This window comes from Peromyscus leucopus, chromosome 1 (genome assembly GCF_004664715.2).
Source record: "Peromyscus leucopus breed LL Stock chromosome 1, UCI_PerLeu_2.1, whole genome shotgun sequence".
In the NCBI taxonomy this organism is placed as follows: Eukaryota; Metazoa; Chordata; class Mammalia; order Rodentia; family Cricetidae; genus Peromyscus; species Peromyscus leucopus.
In genome coordinates this window covers 108171031-108190081 of record NC_051063.1, presented here as the reverse complement: position 1 = coordinate 108190081, position 19051 = coordinate 108171031, and the positions used below count along the sequence as shown (strand labels likewise).

The 19051-nt window shown below is 40.9% G+C and overlaps 1 protein-coding gene across 1 annotated transcript in view; it reads left to right on the top strand.

The window, feature by feature from the left end:
* The first annotated feature begins 340 nt into the window (after positions 1 to 340).
* LOC114681477 (probable asparagine--tRNA ligase, mitochondrial) overlaps positions 341 to 19051 on the top strand; it is a 91240-nt gene continuing 72529 nt past the window's right edge. The window contains 5 exon segments of the mRNA XM_028854984.2: positions 341 to 757; positions 4609 to 4718; positions 7923 to 8043; positions 10077 to 10217; positions 17202 to 17282. Of these exon segments, the coding sequence (XP_028710817.1) occupies positions 617 to 757; positions 4609 to 4718; positions 7923 to 8043; positions 10077 to 10217; positions 17202 to 17282 (594 nt within the window). The 5' untranslated portion in view covers positions 341 to 616.

Below are 19051 nucleotides of genomic sequence, written 5' to 3'. Positions count from 1 at the left end.
ATCACACAATGGTGACTTCAGGTCTTGAGTCTGACTTCCCCTGCTCAGAACTCCTCTCCACACCCCAGACTCTGGACACTTGCCTTCTGCATCTGTCAATCCAGCCCCTCAGTGTTCCTCAGTCACTCCCCACCCCCCGCAGCTTTATAAAAAGGAACGCTTGGATGACCCCAACGGGGGAGCTTCCTAGCTATTTCTGAGACACCTCCGAAAGTCTTGTGCCTTAGCCCCGCCCACGTCGGTTCCTGCCACCACCCAAACCCTGCCCCTTGGCGGGCGTGCAAGCTCCAAAACACAATCACGCATGCTCAGCCTCAGACCCCACCTAGCGTGACGACGTAAGAGCGCGCATGCGGTGACGTAGCCAAGTTGCAGCGTGCTGTAACTCTAGGGGTTCGCTCAGGTAGCACCTGCACCGTAGCGCATAGATCTATCTGTACTGTGTTTCTGGAGCGTTGAACCTTCCGGGCTTTCGGGAGCAGGACGCTGAGGAGAGGTCCTGAAGGGACGGCCCGGGGCTCAGAAGGAGGAGCGACACGAGCACCTGACGGCAGGACTGCGCGAGTGAAGAGGGCTGCCCCAGCAGACTGCGAGCCACGACCCGACCGGCCACGCCATGCTCGGGGCCCGGCGCCTGCTGGGCGCGCTGCGTCTCTGCTCCTCCGTTTCTTGCCCCAGGCCCCGCGCATCCGCCAAACTGCGCGTGCGGGACGCCCTCGGGGTCCAGGACGCGAGTGGGGAGTGTGTAACGGTGCAGGTGGGTGTGTGCAAAGCTGCTGGAGCTTGCTTGGCCCGGCCACGACTAGCTTTCCTCCGCGCGGGCCTCTCGGACCAAGCGTGGGAAAAGTTGGAAATGAAGGCGTCGCGATTGTCCACGCTTCTCGGCCACCGTACTGTTACTTTTTGCAAATCGTTCTGTCGATTAGGAGTGCGGCAGCAGAGTTTTCCATGACACCGAGCCGTTACCTGTAAACTTGTCAATCATGCAGGAAAGTTTAAGCGAACACGCCCCCTTTTTCTACCTTTATCTCTTAATAGCGTGGAATGCCTTGCCCTAGTTCTTTGAGAGCAGAAATCCTGTCTTCCCGTTTTCCTGTTCACTTGGCTGGCAGGAAATAGTAGTTCCAGGTGTGTCAACCATCTGACATTGCATCACGATGTTGTCACCTACCAAGTTCATAGTTGACCCATCGACACCACCCACCCCAATTAAAAAGGTCTCAAAGTTTACCGTTTTGTCCTGGGCTGCACTCATACCCATCCTGAGTTACAGCTCATGTGGTCCTTGAACACATGGGAACCCATGCCTTTTCGGCTTTTAGCTACCTTGACTCTTAATCTGAGGCTTCTATGTAATTAATAAGCTAGGAGAAAGAGTGGAATATTGTAGTTTGACAAACTACAAGGGCTGCAGTTGCCTTGACTTAAGTCGCCTGCCCTAAGTATCTTGTTAGTTATGGGGAAATGGAGATAATAGTAGCTTCTATTTCTGAGAGCTCTGAAAATTAAACGTGATAATGGGTACCGGCGATTTAGAACAGAGACGTCCCGGTCAGTGTTAGCTGCTGTTATTTCTCTAATAGCATTCGCAGCAGCTTTGACTAGCTCCTTAAAGGGACAGAATAAGCCTGGTGGTTGGCTCTTTCTTCTTGAACCGCTGAAACACACTGAGTGGTCTCTCCTATAATCTTGATGTTTAGCAGTATGATCAAGCTGCTCTTCCTTGCACTTATTTCGGCTTCACACTTGTTCATGATCTGAATCAAAGTTATCAAAGCTGTTTACTGTACTCATCGATTAATGTGGCATGCATTAATGATGTCTTTTGTGTGATGATCAAAAGAAGATTCAAAAACAAATTGAACCTACTGCCCAAGTAACAGGCTTTTCTTTCACTTCCGTGCTTAGCAGTGAACCTGCTGGCCGCCGAGCACCTGAAAATAGGGTCCAAGTGCACGGAGACTGCAGTACGTGTACAATACACAGCAACTTTGAAGAGTAAAGAAACATCAAAATCTGAACATGCTTTTATATTCATTACATGTGAATAGTATTTGGAGCATAATTGGTTGAATAACATGTTACTCATTACCTAAATTTGCTTTTAATGTAGAACAAATCCTTTTAAAGGTTTATTTTGTATTTATGTATATATGTCTGCATGAGTTTATGCCATGTACATAGGAGTACCTGTGGAGAGCCATACAGGTGTCAGAATCCCCTGGAGCTGGAGTTACAAGCAGCTGTGAGCTTCCCCAGATGGTACTAGGAACCAAATTTGAGTCCTCTGCAAGAGCAGGAAGTGTTCTTAACCTTGGAGCCATCTCTCTGATCCTAATTTTTTTTTAATTAGGTAATTCACATTATATTTTTGTTAGCCCTAGTTTACAGCAGTGCACTGATTATTAGTGGTGGAGATAAAGAGCTGTCAGAAAACAGCGAGGGAGTTCCTGAACTGCGTGGAGGTCAAGATGTCACCTGCATATTGGCTGTCTTGGAGGATGGCATCCCCAGGTACAATAACTGATGGGGTAGAAATAGCAGCAGGATATGTTCCCAGGCAGAAGATGAGGAGAAAATAGCACTCCAGAAAAGCTTGTTGATAAGTATGTGAACTTCAGAATAATAACCATATTTGAATTCCAAGTGTACTACCTGATAATTATGGCCTGGATTAACTTTTAAATTTTTTCCTAAGTGTATGTTCACTTCACAAGTGATAATAATGACTTTATTTAGCTCCTGTAAGGAGTCAATAGCATAATACTTACAAAGAATTTAGGACAGAAGCACATTAAAAGTGCTTGCTGTTAACTCTCCAGTAAGTAAAAATAAGAGAGTGGAGCTTTGGAAATTACTATTAACCAGGAACAAACAAATGTGGATGTCTTTGGAGATATGGTGAGATGAATTGCCTTGTACATGGAGCTGAAGTGGTTTACACTCCATGCTGTATAGTTTTGGCCAAAGACTTTCTAGTTACATAGTCTTGGGTTCAGATTTGGATACTAGTTCATCAGCAGTGTGACTTTCAGTAAGTTATATGACATCCCGGAGCCGCCATTTACTTGTGTGTAAAGGAGGTATGATAAGAAATGACGCAGTATATGAAAGAGGTAAACTTTTTTTTAAAACATAATACATGTTCAATAGGTAGTGGATATCCTTTCACTTAAAACATGTGCATTGGAGAGATGGCTCAGCACTTATGAGCACTTGCCACCCTTCTAAAGAACCAGAGGTTTTTTTCCCCACAGCAGCCAAGTTCATTGGCAGAACCTGAATCAGGAGGCTCACATCCACCTGTAAGTCCAGCTCCAGGGAATGCAACTCAGAGATCGAATGTATCTTTGAGTGCCTTTGAAAATGGTGTTCTCTGGTAACACCTATGCTGGTTATATTCAAGTTGAGTGTGTAGCTGTTATTAATGTTAGGAAGTCTACTTGAAGACTTCTCATTTGTACTTGCATGTACCTGTCCTTTAGGTAAAGACTGTATTTGAAACTTATGTGAGGCTATATGTTCATGACTTTTCTTTTTATCATGTGTTTTTACTTGTTCAGTGTTAGTTTCTGTTCCTGCTGCAGAGCAGATAAGACCCAGCCTTTGCTGCAGAAAAAAAAAATCACATTTGGAAAATGCTTAAGAGGCTGTTTTTTATAATACTATTTCCAAAATTTTTATTTACTGGTTAACATACAAAGAAATGGGTTTCTAGGGCTGGAGAGACGGCTCGGTGGTTAAGAGTACTTACTGCTTTTCAAGGGGACAAGAGTTCGATTCCCGGGAGCCACATCAGGCTGCTCCTACCTGTGTGTAACTCCAGTTCTAGGAGATCCAACACCTTCTCCTGGCATCCCTATACACATGGCTAATTCAGACACACACACACATCATTTTAGCCTAATAAAACCCCACAAAAATTCAAAAAGGGAAATAGATTTCTTGGTGACATTTTCATGTATTTATTCATTACACTTTTTTTTTTTTTTTTTTTTTTTTTTTTTTGACACAGACTAGCTAAGTAATTGAAGTTGGCCTCAAACTTGGGATCCTCCTGTCTTAGCTTCCCAAGTGCTGGGATCACAGGTATATACTATTATGTTTAGCTTCATGAGGCTTTTTTTTTTTTTAAGATAACTTTTTTTTTTTTGTATAATACTTTGTAAATAGAACAAAATCTCATATGATGTTTCTAGTCTAATGATCTCTCTGGGAATTGGACACAAGGAGAAAGGCACCAACTTGTAATCTTTTTCTTTCTTTCTTTCTTTCCTTTTGTGATTGAGGAGCAAGGAATAGCTTTGAGAAGCCAATATTAAGGACATTGTTTATGCTAATTAGGCTCATCAACTTAATGAAATGCTTGGCATCCATTTAAAATGAGCTAAAACAAAGGTGGACCACTAAATATGCATCTAACTGTGATAAGAGCCATTTGAAACTGTATACACATCCAGATAAGCCTAAGGCAGTTCATTTTATGCATTTGACATGTTGAGGCAATATTGTGAACATTTTTTCTTTCATTTAATCTTTTTCAAATGTGTAATGAAAGTGTAAAAGTGTTCGATTTTTAAGCTCACATTTAAAAATGCTTCTTTCCAGGGATGGATCCGTTCAGTCAGATCCCAGAAGGAAGTTCTGTTCCTGCATGTCAATGATGGATCCTCTTTGGAAAGCCTTCAGGTTGTTGCTGATTCGAACTTTGACAGTAGGCGAGTTTTTTTGTTTGTTTGTTTTTGTTTTTTTCCTGTTTTTTTTTTTAAAGAGTTTTTCAATTTTTTTTTTCCTTTTCTAGTGTTCTATACTTCTCTAATGGAGTGTTTTCTTTACCACCTGAATGATCTTTCTAAGCGAATCTGTGAAAAATAGCATTGAAGAAAAAGCCAAATAAACTTGGAATCCAGAGCCTTCAAGCTCTGATATCTTTACATGCTGCTGTCTTCTGCCCAGGGTTTGCTCCAGTCTTTTTTAAACTACTTACACTTCCCCTAACCTGTTGTCTTCAAGACCTCGCACATGTGGGTCCCACTGCCAAGTGAGAGTCTGTCTCGTATCCAGTTCCAGTTTAAACATCATCTGATGTCTGTGTCCCATAACGATGACAAGTGCTTCCCTGCTCCCATAGTTCCATGTGCCCATCTGTCGTGGAATGGATGCTGCTGTTTGGAATTAACTTTATTCTTATTATACTCCTTTGACTCTTAGTTCTTTGAAGTTAGGAATGATGTATTCAATTTTCTGTCCCTAGCTTTTGGCATAGTGCTGGAACATAACCAATTACTATTGAATAGGTAGAAGGAACTTTTATGGTCTCGTTCATCAGATGTTAAAACTAATACCATTTTGTGTTAAGGTTTAACCTCTCTGCAGCAGAACATTACTCTGCTAGAGTAAAAGCACTTTGCTCTTCTAAGGACTGTTAAGAATAATGCTGTCTACATATTGCAAAGACTGATGGGTCTCACCTAGGCAAAAAAAAAAGTCTGTTTGTCTTACTTACATTTCTATTGCTGTGTTAAGCCACCTTGACCAAAGCAACTTGCGAAGAAAAAGTTTGTTACGGGCTGACAGTTTCAGGTTAGAGTCCATGACCACCATGGCAGGGATCATGGCAGGAGGCAGGCAGGCATGGTGCTGGAGCAGTAACTGAGAGCTTCATCTTGCTTCACAAGCATGAAGGGGGGAGAGAGAGGAGAGAGAGAGAGAAGAGAAGAGAGAGAGAGAGAGAGAGAGAGAGAGAGAGAGAGAGAGAGAGAGAGAGAGAGAGAGCGCTAACTGGGAATGACCTGGGCTTTTGCTCAAGCCAAGCTGGTCCCAGTGACACACCTCCTCTAACAATGCCATACCATCTCAACAGTTCTCCTAATCCTCACACAGTTCCACCAGCTGAGGACCAAGCATTCAAACATAGGAGGCTCTGGGGGCCATTCTTCAACCATCACACGCTTCTACCGTAACAACCTTGTAAAAGAAGTTTGTGTTGCTCTGGTGATACCTGTGAGAATAGCAATCGCAGGGGTCTTGTTTCACCTGAGTTCTGGAGATGACTACCTGCCTCTTTGAGATATTTGCAAGAGCCCTTAACAGGAAAACTCTAGACCATCTCAAAATAGCCTATAGTCACCAGCCAGAGCCAGAGTATACCAGCTTCTTTTCTCCACTGCATAGTAGTGAGCAGTTTTACATGTATACATTTACATATGACTAAACGTCAAAAGGAAATACCATATATTAAATGTAGCAGGCAAATAAAACTGGATGGGGGAATCTCCTGACACATTTATTTAATATATTACTCTATTAATATAACTTTTAAATACACATTATTAAGGAAGGTATTTACTAATTGTTGTTAAGGGAATTTTTAAAATTTGTATGTGTTTCTGCTCATGAGCACACAGGTGCATGTAGAGGTGAGAAGACAACCTTCAGGTCTCAGTCCTGTATTTCTCTACACCTTAGTGGAGACAGGGTGTTACTGCTCCTGCCTTAGGCAGACAGGCTGGCTCAAGAGCTTCTGGGTCCTTCTCTACATTCCATCTCCCTTAGGGGTGTGCTGAGACTATAGACCCTTGCACTATTGTGTGTGGCTTTTATGTGGGTTCTGGGTTATATGATAACTCAGGTTATCAGCCTTGTGTGATTTTACCCACTCAGACATCTCTCCAGTGCCCCCACCCCCTTTTTATTCAAGACAGGGTTTTGCCCTGACTGTCCTAGAACTCACTCTGTAGACCAGGCTGGCCTCAAACTCAGGATCTGCCTGCCTTTGCCTCCTGAGTGCTGGGATTAAAGGTGTGTGCCACCACTACCACTCACTCAGTTATATATATTATAATATATATATATATATATATATATATATATATATTATAAAATATTAGAATTAGCAAAGATATGCAATCATTTACCCTAGCTTCCTTCTTAATAAGTGATTCTTAAAACAATTGGGTGCATGTTTCTTTCTGTGGCAAATTAATTTGTGGGTAAACTTGAACTAGAACATAAGTTCATTAACCAGAAGGTACTGTCTCTATACTCATGCCATCAACCAACTGATTAAAAAATAAATACAATTCAAGCCAGGCATATTGGCACATATGTATAATCGCAGCCCTTGGGCAGCTGAGGAGGAAAGTTTTGAGTTTGAGGCCAGCCTGGGCTACAGAGTGAGTTCCAGCTTGGGCTGTGTATGGGACCTCCTCTTAAAAACAACCACAAAAAAAACAAAAAAACAAAAAAAAGCCTACATGTAGGAAGTAGTACCAAGACTCCTCACTTCCCTCCCTTCCCCACTGTTTGCATCTTCTGATACCTCTGGGTGTCACAAAACGGGGTGGCATTGGCGCAGTGCCTTCAGCCAGGCTACAGGCCCTAGCCCAGACTTTACACACAGCCTGCCATCTTAAAGTAACTGGGCCAGTATGTTTGGTAAGAAGACACAATAATCCTGATGGCGCACACCTTTAATCCCAGCACTTGGGAGGCAGAGGCAGGTGAATCGCAGAGGCAGGTGAATTCTATGCCAGCCTGGTCTATATAGTGAGTTCTACGTCTGTCTCCTCCCACATCCTCCAAAAATAATAATAGTTACATAATTTCTTTTTTTTTTTCCTTTTTTTTTCTTTTCTTTTTTTTTTCTTTTACTTTGCGTTTTTCACTTTAGAGCTAGTCGAACTCACAAATACTGCTCTGTCCGATGTTATTAAGCGTGCCACACTATATTTCTTAGTTCTAAATACTTAAGCAAATTGTTAACTCCCCTTGTTCCCATTTGAACACGTAATTCATTTTTAGAGTCCTGATACAAGAGAGCATCTGAATACTTTTGACATTATAAACTTCACCAAGATTTTAATTGAAATGAAGGCTATATATAGTCTCTTTTCTGATACTAGTTTTTTTTGTTACTATAGAGAATTGGCTTTTGGGAGTTCGGTGCAAGTCCAAGGGCAGCTGGTCAAAAGTCTATCCAAGAGGCAAAATGTGGAACTGAAGGCAGAAAAAATAGAGGTGATTGGAAATTGTGAAGCCAAGGTATGTTTGCTGATAATTTGGGCTACTGTTTAGGTTTAATCTAAAGCATCAGTGGTCTATTGAAGTCTTTTGAGAAGATGGCACTTAGAATAGTTTCATTTGTGACTTCCCTGATCACTGAAACAGACCACCGAGCCTAGTGAGAAGTAGTATTATAATGACTGCTTCATCTCCTGAGAGCCCAGAATTAGTGCATCTCTGTGGACCTATCACATCTGAAGTTTATCTTCTAGCCATGCGGCTTCTTTCTTTTGCTATAATTTTAAATATCTAATGAGCAAAATGATTGTCCCTTGGCTTCTGTTGTTTTTATCCTTTTGGTTTAGTGTTACTTATTTTAAACTCTTATTGTTCCTAATCCCAAATCTAAGACTTCCAGCATGTAAATGGATAGTATCCCCCTCCCTGTGCCCTAGTGGTGCTGAGAATCAAACCCCAAACCCTGCTTTGGGTAAGCGGTTCATCCCTAGCCCCGACTGAGTGTTACTTAACGTTTTCAGACATGAGAGCATTCTGAATCTCTACTAATGGGGCCACAGTTTACCTTTAGTAAGTATGATGTTTGTTTCTATACAACACAAAAAGAAATATTTGCCTAAGAACTAAAGAACAGAGGAGACTAAAGCAGTCTGCCAGTGCTGTTCTTTGTAAACTTCGCTGTTATCTTTTCAATGGAAACTTCAGGTTTTGTTTGAAAAGATGGATGTCTTCTTAATTTTGTAGCATGAGTGTGGCCAGGTTGGAGATGTCTCAAGCTAGAGCCATAATTTCCTTTAATTTTTTCCAAATCTTCAGTATTATACTAAATGAAAGAAAGCTGTGGTGTCTCCCTCATGCTATTAGATACCAGCAAAAGCTGATAAATAATAAGCAACCCTAATTGATTGTGCTTGAGGCTTTAAGACATTGGGGAGAAGTTAAATATCTTCTAAATGTGTGTGTATGGTGTTAGGAATAGCCTTTTATTTCTGTAATGTGCCAAAGCGAACGATTTTGAATAGTTACGTGCTAACATCTCTAGTTGTAAGAAACTGACAGCTAATGGATAGAGACTTGGTAAATAACAGACGAGCCTCAGTGACATTAAGTAACTTGACTACTAAGTAGTAAAGCTTGCTTTGACCCAGCATCTCCCTCACTCCACCCGGCCATTCTGTTTACCCGATAGGCGTAATTGGGCTACAATCCATCCTATTAAGAAATAAAGAAGATAGCTCAGCAGATAAAGGTGCTTATCTCCGAGCTTGATGACCTGAAGTTTGAGTCCTGGGACCTGCATGGTGGAAGGAGAGAGAACCAACTCCAAGTTGTTCTCTGACCTCTGAACGTGTGGTGGATGTGTGCAGATGTATACACATGAAAATACCTGTGATTTTTTTTTTTTTAATAATAAGGAAAGTGTAGGTGTAATTCTAAACAGTTTTTACTAAATAAGAAATGCAGAGTTAAAAGCCCCAGAGGTCAGAAAGCAGTAGTTAAGAGCTGAGACGAAGACCACCTTCTTACCCCTCACTGCCGCTGCCGTCCTTCCCCTGAGAAAGAGACCTACTTCCTGTGTGTCTGTCTTTTTATTGACTTTCTGTTCTGCCTTCTCATTGGTTGTAAACCCAACCACATGACCTCCTCGTCACTGCCTGTCTATACAGACCTCCAGGTCGCTATGGTTGGTATTGAGATTAAAGGCGTATGTCTCTATACTGGTGGTGTCCTTGAACACACAGAGATCTGCCTGTCATATGATCGGGATTAAGAGTGTGTGCTACCACTGCCAGACTTCTGCTATGGCTTGCTATGAGCTCTGACCCCCAGGCACTTTTATTTATTAACATACAAATAAAATCACATTTCAGCACAAATAAAATATCACCATAGGAAAGCACCTTAGTTTTGTCCCAGAGCTCTGCTGTTTTAAGAAATACTCTGGAAACTGGTTTGTAAAATGGGTTTTGGTGTTTGTTTGGTAGCTCTTTTGGTTTGTTTGTTTGTTTGTTTGTTTGTTTTCCCCTTCTGAATTTCCCCCGTATTTTTGGCAGGCGTTCCCTATAAAATATAAGGAGAAGCATCCCCTGGAGTACCTGAGACAGTATCCTCACCTGAGGTGTAGGACTAACGCTCTGGGTTCAATATTGCGAGTTCGCAGTGAAGCCACAGCTGCTATTCATTCCTACTTTAAGGTAAGGTGCCCTGCTTCCAAGTGTGCTTTTTAGTGCAGTTTGAATCATTATAAGCCTGGAGCATTTGCCTGAAAGATCTTATTTGTTCTAAACACCCTTTATCTTATAAAGAACTAGATGTCACAGACATGCATATCTGTCTTCTCCCTTTTCTCCTTTTCTTGTGTGTGGTTTAATAACATTATTGCATACAATACTGTGTATATTGAAAGTGTATGGTCTGATGAGTTTCGACATAACTGTACCCCTCCCCGAAAGCATCACCACAAGGAAGGTAGGAAATACATCCGTGATCCCAAAAGGGTCTGTAATAGCTCTTATTTCACCTTCATTTTTAAAAATACTTTCTGTGGATATAGAATTACAGTTTGATAGACTTTTACTTTTATTTCTTTGTGTATTGGTGTTTTACATGCATGCATGTATGCATGTAAGTGTACTATGTGCATGCCTGGTGCCTGTGGAAGCCAGAAGAGGGTGTCAGATTACCCTAGAACTGGAGTTACGGGCATCTGTGAGGCACATGTGGGTGCTGGGAATTGAACCTGGGTCCTCAGAATTGAATCTGGGTCCTCTGGAAGAGCAAGCAGTGCTCTTAACCACTGAGCCACGAGGTCTTGTTAAATAAGCAAGGCTTCTCTTAAAGTTACATGTAGCCCGGATAGCCTCAAACTCAAGCTCTTCTTGCCCCAACTCCCAAGTACATGGGTTACAGACATGAGTCCAGATTCTCTGTTGCCACTGTGTCTTCTCAGTGTTTCCAGTGAGAATTGATGTTGTCTTTTTCTTGGTTCCTCTGAATAAGACCTTTTTCTTTGGCTTCTCTTTATCTCTGGCTTTTATAAATTCAGTTTGTCATAGTTTTCTTCGTTTCTCTTTTAGGGTTAAGTTTCTTAGATACATGGTGTTGATTAAGTGGCAGTGCTCATGGCTGGCCATGCCGACGGAGGAAAGTGCTGGAGGAGAGTCACAAGCCTTAGTTACCTTTCTAGAGCTTTATTGGGGTGGGGGAAGAGATTGAGAGAGAAGACTGCACGGAGTTGGGAGTACAGAAGGAGAGAGTGTGGAAAGAGAACGCACAGAGGGCACGCCCGCTTTTTAGGCTGGGATGCCGTCACAGGCTGGTGACATAATTAAAGACATAATCCTTACACATGAGTTTGTCATTTTTATCAACTTGAGCTTTGGTTTTGGTTTTTATTTGCTGTTTTGCCGAGGCTTCCCTGGCATTTGTAATGCTCCTGATTTTAGTCCCCTTACTAGTTAGCCATGTGTCACTGTGCCCTGCTCCTGAAGGTTAGTTGGTTGGTTGTTTCTGAAGTTTTTTTAGCCATCTTTTCTTTAAATATTTTTTGTTGTCTCTGAGATTATGTCCATATTAGAACACTTAATGATATCACATAGCCCATTGAACCCAGGGCCACAAGCATGCTTGGAAAGTGTACTTGTGGGCAAAAGATCCATTCCTAACCCTTGTTTGTTTGAGACAGAATCTCACTAAGTTGCCCAGGCTGGCCTTGAACTTGTGATGCTCCGACCTCAGCCTCCTAAGTAGCTGGAATTACAGGCGGGCACCACCTCACCCAGCTGGGACTTGTTTTTCATGTCTTTCATGCCTACCTAATTTTTCAAATACAGGCCTAGTTTTAAAACTATGTACTTTATGTATGTCTAATGCCTAGTCTGCTTGTCACTTAATGGGTTAGTTTTGATTAATTTGTTTTGTTTTGGGTTATGTTTTCCTGCCTCTTTGTATACCTTCTGATTTTCAGTTAATGCCAGATGTTATTAATTTTTACCTTGTGAGTACAGGATATTTAGAAAGATTCTCAAGCTGGTATACCATTAAGTTGAAAACATTTCAGTACTTTTGGTCTTCTGTTTTTAGTAGCGAGTCTTTGTCTCACTGTTCCGCCAGCCAGCTTATTAATTATGAAACCTTGGCTGATAGATAGCTTAGGCTTGTTTCTAACTAGCTCTTAACACTTAAATTAACCCATTTCTATTTATCTACATGGTGCCATGTGGATCACGGATTTTACTTCTCGTCCTGCATGTCTTGCTTCCTCTGCCTCTGGGTGGTGACTCCGTCTTCTTCCCAGTGTTCTCTCTGTCCCTAAAGGCCTGCCTAGCTATTGGCTGTTCAGCTTTTTATTAAACCAATCAGAGTGACAAATCATCACAGTGTACAAAAAGATTATTCCACAACAGTTTTTGCTTATGTCTGGAACAGTATTCAGTGTAGTATGGGTTATTTCTAATAGTCTAGTCAAAGCCTTCCTGAATATTCTACCTAGTAGCTTGTGAATTATAAGATTTCCCAGTCTGGCTGTGGGAACATCCAACCGGCATGCAAATACCAGACCCTGTCTCCGCTAATCTCTTTGGATTATTCTTTCCTCAACCTTGAATAGTTTCTTTCATTCATGTACTGATCAGTTCTGCACCACACCTCTGTTCTCACCTGTCTGATATTCTGACTGTAGCCACTTTGGTGTCTTCAGACTCGTGACAGTTTTTCCTCAGCTCAGGGAGTCTTCTGGTCCCCACCTTACTTCCTCCTTCCCGTGCTGTGTCCAGACGGATCTCAGTGTAGGACGCTGGGAGCCTTGTAGCGTTCACCAGGTTTGTTTCTCATAACCTACAGATCACTCACTGCCTCTGTTTGATGTCTACTATCTTGAAAATCATTGTTCCATATGGTTTGCTTCCTGTTTTTGTTGTATTTGTTTTGTGCTTGTTCAGATAAGAGGGTAAGTCCAATCTCTGTTTCTGAATTTTGGTCGCATCAGTGGGAAGCCACCAAAGGCCAGTGGTGATCCAGCAGATAAAGCCGGTGCTGTTTTCCCACGTCACCTCTTCCGACTGCGAGTGTACAGAGGCAGTACAACACTGTGGTCTTCCCCTTGGGTGCATCTCAGTATTTCAGTCTGTTCTACTTCACCAGGAGACTTTATGCTTTTGGAAAGGTCTGCTAGGGGTCATTTCTGAAAGACTACCCAAGAGCATCATAGCTTTAAGGCATGTAGTTTTGATTAAACCAAGGAAAATACATTAGAGTTTGCAATTTTATCCCATTATAGTTTGAAAGGGTCTATTTACACAGGATCTCACAAATTTCTTTATGCACCTTCCATATGAAGTTTTAGTAGTACTTGACCCACACAGATACAGAACCTCTTTAGAGATCACAATAAAGGGTTTTGTTTTATTTTGTTTTGTTTCCCTCATGACTTTCAACAACTGAGAAAGTGGACCTGCTTTAATTCTGAAACAGTTTTATTCCTTTTTGGCACTAGATGGTGGTATTGGCAATCCATTGACAAGTGAACTTTACCTCCTTTTATCTATTTATTATTTCGAGCTTTTACAAATATGAAAACAATTTAAAATATAGAGCAAAGTATAAGATCTGAAATAAGAAAATAATTAAAATGAAATAAAAATAAAAAACACATGGTTGAAAATAATTTTGGTGTTAATATAGTGTTAAAACTCAAGATACTTTTTAGTGTAAATTTACTTTTTAGTTTTTTAAAAAACATTTTATGTGTATGGGTGTTCTGCATAGAGTTATGTCTGTGCCACGCATGCATTCTGAGGCTCATGTATGCCAGAGAGGGCTTCAGATCCCGGGAACTGGAGTTACTAGATGATTGTGAGCCACCGTGTGGGTGCTGTGACTCAAACCCAGGTCCTCTGTAGAAACAAGCATGCTCTTAATGCTGAACCACCTCTCTAGCCTTTTAAACTTTTAATCATTTTAAAAATGTAATGCTGATGTTTCATTCTGTGGTGTCTGCCTGTGTACATGACAATTAGGATTTTCAAGAAGTCACTAGAACCAGAGTGTGGTGGTTCATGGCTATAATCCTAGTACTCAGGACCCTGAGACAGGAAGACTGCCAGAAGTTATAGTTAGTGATATCACCTCAACCAGGGCTACATAGTAAGACTGTGTCTCAAGAATCGACAAAAGTTTATTGTTGTACTTATAAATAAGGATTACATATTACCTAGTACTTGATAGTTTCCTAGATTTATTACTGTAGGCTCCTTAAAAGGTGTTAAAATTTGCATAAATTCCAGACGTATCAAACATTATTAATGTAGTAAAGACTGGGGATTTGAATAGTATTTTAAGCTAGGATATTATAACAGTGTAGAGTTATCTTTTGGCTTGAATATCAAAAATTATTTCATGTGTGGGATGAGCTATATCTCTATTGGTAGAGCACTCACCTAGTTTCCACAAAGCCCTGGGCTTTATCCCCAGCACCACAGAAAACAGGGCATGGTCAGGTGTATGCCTGTAATCCTAGCATTCATGACCTAGAGGTAGGAAAATCAGGGGTTTAAGTCATCTTCGACTACATTAGCAAGTTTGAGACAAGCCTGGGTTACATGAGACTCTAAAAATGACAATTAAAAACACACAGTCACATATACACAGTGTGTATAACTTGATTTACTCATAGATTACTCTTGCTATGTTCTAAAACTCAGCTACTAGAATCCTCAAGGCTAAATCATTTAGAAGAGCCGAGTTCCTCACATAACTGATGGTTTCTTCTGTGTTCCTCTAAAATGGAATACTGATTTCCTTGTCCTCCTTGAGTGTGGCAGTAGAGAAGACTGTCCTTGTGAATGGAGGCTCTTCCCGTGCATGTCAGGAGTGTCCTCCGCTGTCAGTGTCTCCGAAGCCTGCAATGGAGCCCCGGCGTCTGGGCCCGGTCTGCAGCATTTTAGTAGTGTAAAAAGCAGTGTGTTACAGGCTTGCTTGTTCCTCTTCCGGTCACTCTTTTGTTGCCAGTGGTGTGCTGGTAATTAGAATTCCTCTCTTGTTTCTGTCTTCCTTGATGGTGATTAAATAATGACAAAGCTACGTTAGTTTTGTGTGATAAGAATATATATAGTCCTGTTAGTCTTCTAACAGGGAGCTTGGGGTACTAAGAACCTTGCAAAATACCTGGTTCTGAAATGTGCGTCGATACTTGGAGGTGGTAGGTAAGATTTTTAAAACGAGTGAAATGTCTGCTTCTGGTTTCAGGCCCCTCTCTGGCTGTCACTTCTCCTGCTAGGGATCCTTTTGTTATGGGATGGCGCCGGTTGTCGCTCAATGAGACAGGCACTGGCACATTTCCCCTCTGCTTGGCTTTGACTTTCCATCTGATCTGTGGCTTCCTCTCCACCGTGTTTTCTCCAGACTTTCTGGGGCTGCCTTTATCGTCCTTGCTTTGAGCTTCTCCTTTGTAGCTTTCGGTGGGGTTGTGGACTTTGAGAAGCTTTGCTAGCAGCGTTAAAGCTCGAGAAGGCTCTTGGAAGAGTTTGGCATTAGTTATTAAAATAATTGCCACATTTCATTAGATTTTGGTTCTCAGTCTCGTGTTATCTACCTCCCATCTGCGTTCTGTTTCACACGGCATTTCCCCGGCTCTGACTCTGGCAATAACAGCTAGCCAGTACACTTCTTCTCTCCACCCTCACTTCCTTTGGATTTTTCCTTCCTTCCTTTGTTTACTGCGCTCCTGCTTAGTTGCCTCCATTCACGTGGAATAAATGATTCATGTCCATAATTCTTGGCTCATAAGAAATAAAAGTTTTATGCAATAATTTTATTGATTGAATTCCATTGGTCCTTTATAATGTGTGCTGCTTTCAGGTTAAGTGCATATTTGTATAATTTCTGGGAGTCTTAATTTATAGCTTGAATGAATAATTTCTGGGAGCCTTAATTTAGAGCTTGAATGTTTAACCAGTCTATATCTAGGTAAGTTGTTGATTAAATAATTTCTTTTGAGGTCAGAACTCTTGAATTCACAGAGGGTCACACTTGGAAAGTCTCCCTCTGATTATGCTTCAAGATGTTTTCATATTCTACTAGTGATAGGCAGAACCTGGCAGGGATGCAGATGTACGAATTTACTGTATTGATTTCAAGGCTGAAATTCTGCATTAAGTGTATAGCATTCTGCCTGTGTGCTGTAAATTCTTTTAGCTACCTGCGCTCCCATCCTGCCACATCTATTCTGAATGTAACCTTTTGCCTACATGGATAGTTAAAATGAAAGAAACATAACCTTGAAGCTGATGGGTTATTTCAATCCTGCTAGCAACAGCTTTTTGTGGTTCACTAATGGAAACAGTCGCAGACTTTTGATCGGAAGGACTGCAGTTGGGCGCCTCAGTGATGGATGGGTTTGCTGCTGCTCAGATTGTTATTCAGGCGAAGGAAGTACACTCACTGCCTGTGCCATCAATTGAATGACAGAGACTTATTTGAAGTCATTTCTCCCTCTTCCTATTTATTTCTTTAGTCCCTACTTATCAGCCTTTATTTTCTCCTTTTTGATGGTTCATTACTGCTGAGGTTTCATTTCAAGACAACTGAACTTCATATTGTTCACTTTGCATTTCATTAGCAGTGTGGGCAATATCATTCCACGTTAGCCCTAGGTGAAAGTGTATTCTTGTGTGTTCCTTAGATCATCGCCAGTACCTTCAAACCTGGGCAGAAGAGATAGCATTAGAGAGATGGAGTAAGGGCTTGCGTTCCATCCCTAGCTTAGCTAACCAGTTATCTATCTGGAAATTCATGAAGTCTGTCCAGGACAGGGTTTGCTTATTTTTGAAATGAAGTAGTTAAACAAGATGCATCTAAGTCTGTTTCGCATTTAAAATTTTTTATATGCTTGTATGCATAATAAAACATTCAGCTGGCCAGATGTAATAATGTATGTCTGTAATTTCAGCACAAGAGGCTGAGACAGGAGAATGGAGAAGGCTGGCCTATAGTACATAGCAAACTCCTCCCAAACACCCACAAACAAAAAAACACTTAACTGATCTTTGAACATATTTGGAGAGTAATCAAGGGATGTGTAATGGTATTATGTTGGTGCCATTTTAATAGTAAAACGCAGCATATCTTCTTGGAATTGCTTCACATACAAACATAGTGAAGAGTTTTCCTTTCTCTTCTAGGACAATGGCTTTGTGCACATTCATACCCCAGTAATCACATCTAATGACTGTGAGGGGGCTGGAGAGCTTTTCCAAGTGGAGGTAAGTTGTATCTCCTCCTTATGCTGCTTAATATTTTTCTTTAAGGATTTGCTTTAAACTTAATAATGGTTTTGTGGACTCAAGAGCTTGGCTAGCACCGGAAGTTGTCAATAGTAATCCTTGAAAGACATTTTCATTGCTCTGATCGCTTATATTTCCAGTGCTATTATTCAACTATAACTAGAATGTATGAATTTTTAATTTAGCATTCTATTTACTTTTCCTTGGGTTATTTTCATATATATATATATATATTATATATATATATATAATATCACAGTCAAACTCCTTTGTGTGCTAATCAAAAAATTAAGAGTTAAACAAAATAGAAAAGTGTGCATGTAAAAAAAATGACTTTCCAAATTTGTAAAGGAGTAGGTTTTTTCCTAAGAAATGATAACACTTCCTGCACTGCTTTTTTTCTCTGTTGATCTTTGTTTTACTTTTGAGCGTATTTCCCCAGCACACTCCCCTGCCTTCTCCTTTCTCTGTCCTCCAGTTGTCCCCTTTGTTCCCCTACTCAGTTTTGCTTCTGCTTTCGTGTCATATGTACGTACGTGATTTTATGTATTTATATCAAATCTAGAAACCAATAATGAGAGAAAATGTGATACTTATCTTTTTAGGTAGACTTAACGTAATGGCTCTACTTGCATCCATTTTTCTGCAAATGGCATCTTTGTTCTTTATGGTTTAAAAAATTCCATTGTGTCTGGGAAATTAGCTCCTTTGGTAGAATGCTTGCCAGGCCTTAGGTTCAGTTTCCCAGCATCTCATAAACAGGGTGTGGTGGTGAATATTTGTAATTCCAGCACTCAGGACATGGAAGTAGTAAAAAGTGATCTTCAGCCATATAACAAGTTCAAAACTAGCCTGGGTTATATAAAATTTGTCTAAAAAAGCTTCTGTTGTGCATATATACTATATGTTTGATGATGAAAACTTAGTTTTATTGCTTAGCTATTGAGAATGGTGTTGCAATAAACACTAGTGTGCAAATATTTCTTCAGTGTTGACTTGAAGTCTTTCAGGTAAATACCTAGGAGTGATATATCTGGGTCATGTAGTAGATTTGGTTTTGGTGTTTTTGAGGAACCTTTGTAGAGATTTCCATAGTGGCCCCACTAGTTCACATTGTCAACAGCAGTGTGTGAAGGTTCTCTTTTGTCCCCAACAAATCCTTGGCAGCATTTATTGTTGCTTCTTTTCTTAGTGACTGCCATTCTGACTAGGAGATGGAATCTCAATGTAGTTTTAATTTATATTGCTATGATAGTGAGGATGAACTTCTTTTTTCCACATGCTTATTGGCCATTTTTGCTTCACCTTTTCAGAACTGTCTGTTCATCTCATTAGACCATTTATCTATTAGTGTGGTGGTTTGAATGAAAATGGCCTCCAGAGGCTCATAGATTTGAATACTTGGTTCGGAGGGAATGACACTACTTGAGAAGGATTAAAAGGTGTGGCCTTGTTAGAGGAAGTGTGTCACTGGAAGTGGGCTTTGAGATTTCCAGGGTCCAAGCCAGGCCCATTGTCTCTCTTCTGCTATCTGTGGACCAGATGTAGAACTCTCAACTACTTCTCCAGCACCACGTCTGCCTGCATGCCATCATGCTCACCACCATGAAGATAATGGACTGAACCTCTGAAACTAAAAGCAAGCCCAATTCAGTGTTTCCTTTTATAAGGTTTGCCACGGTCATGGTGTTTCTTCACAGCAATAGAACATTGACTAAAACATTGGGTTGATTCTTTTTACTTTTTTA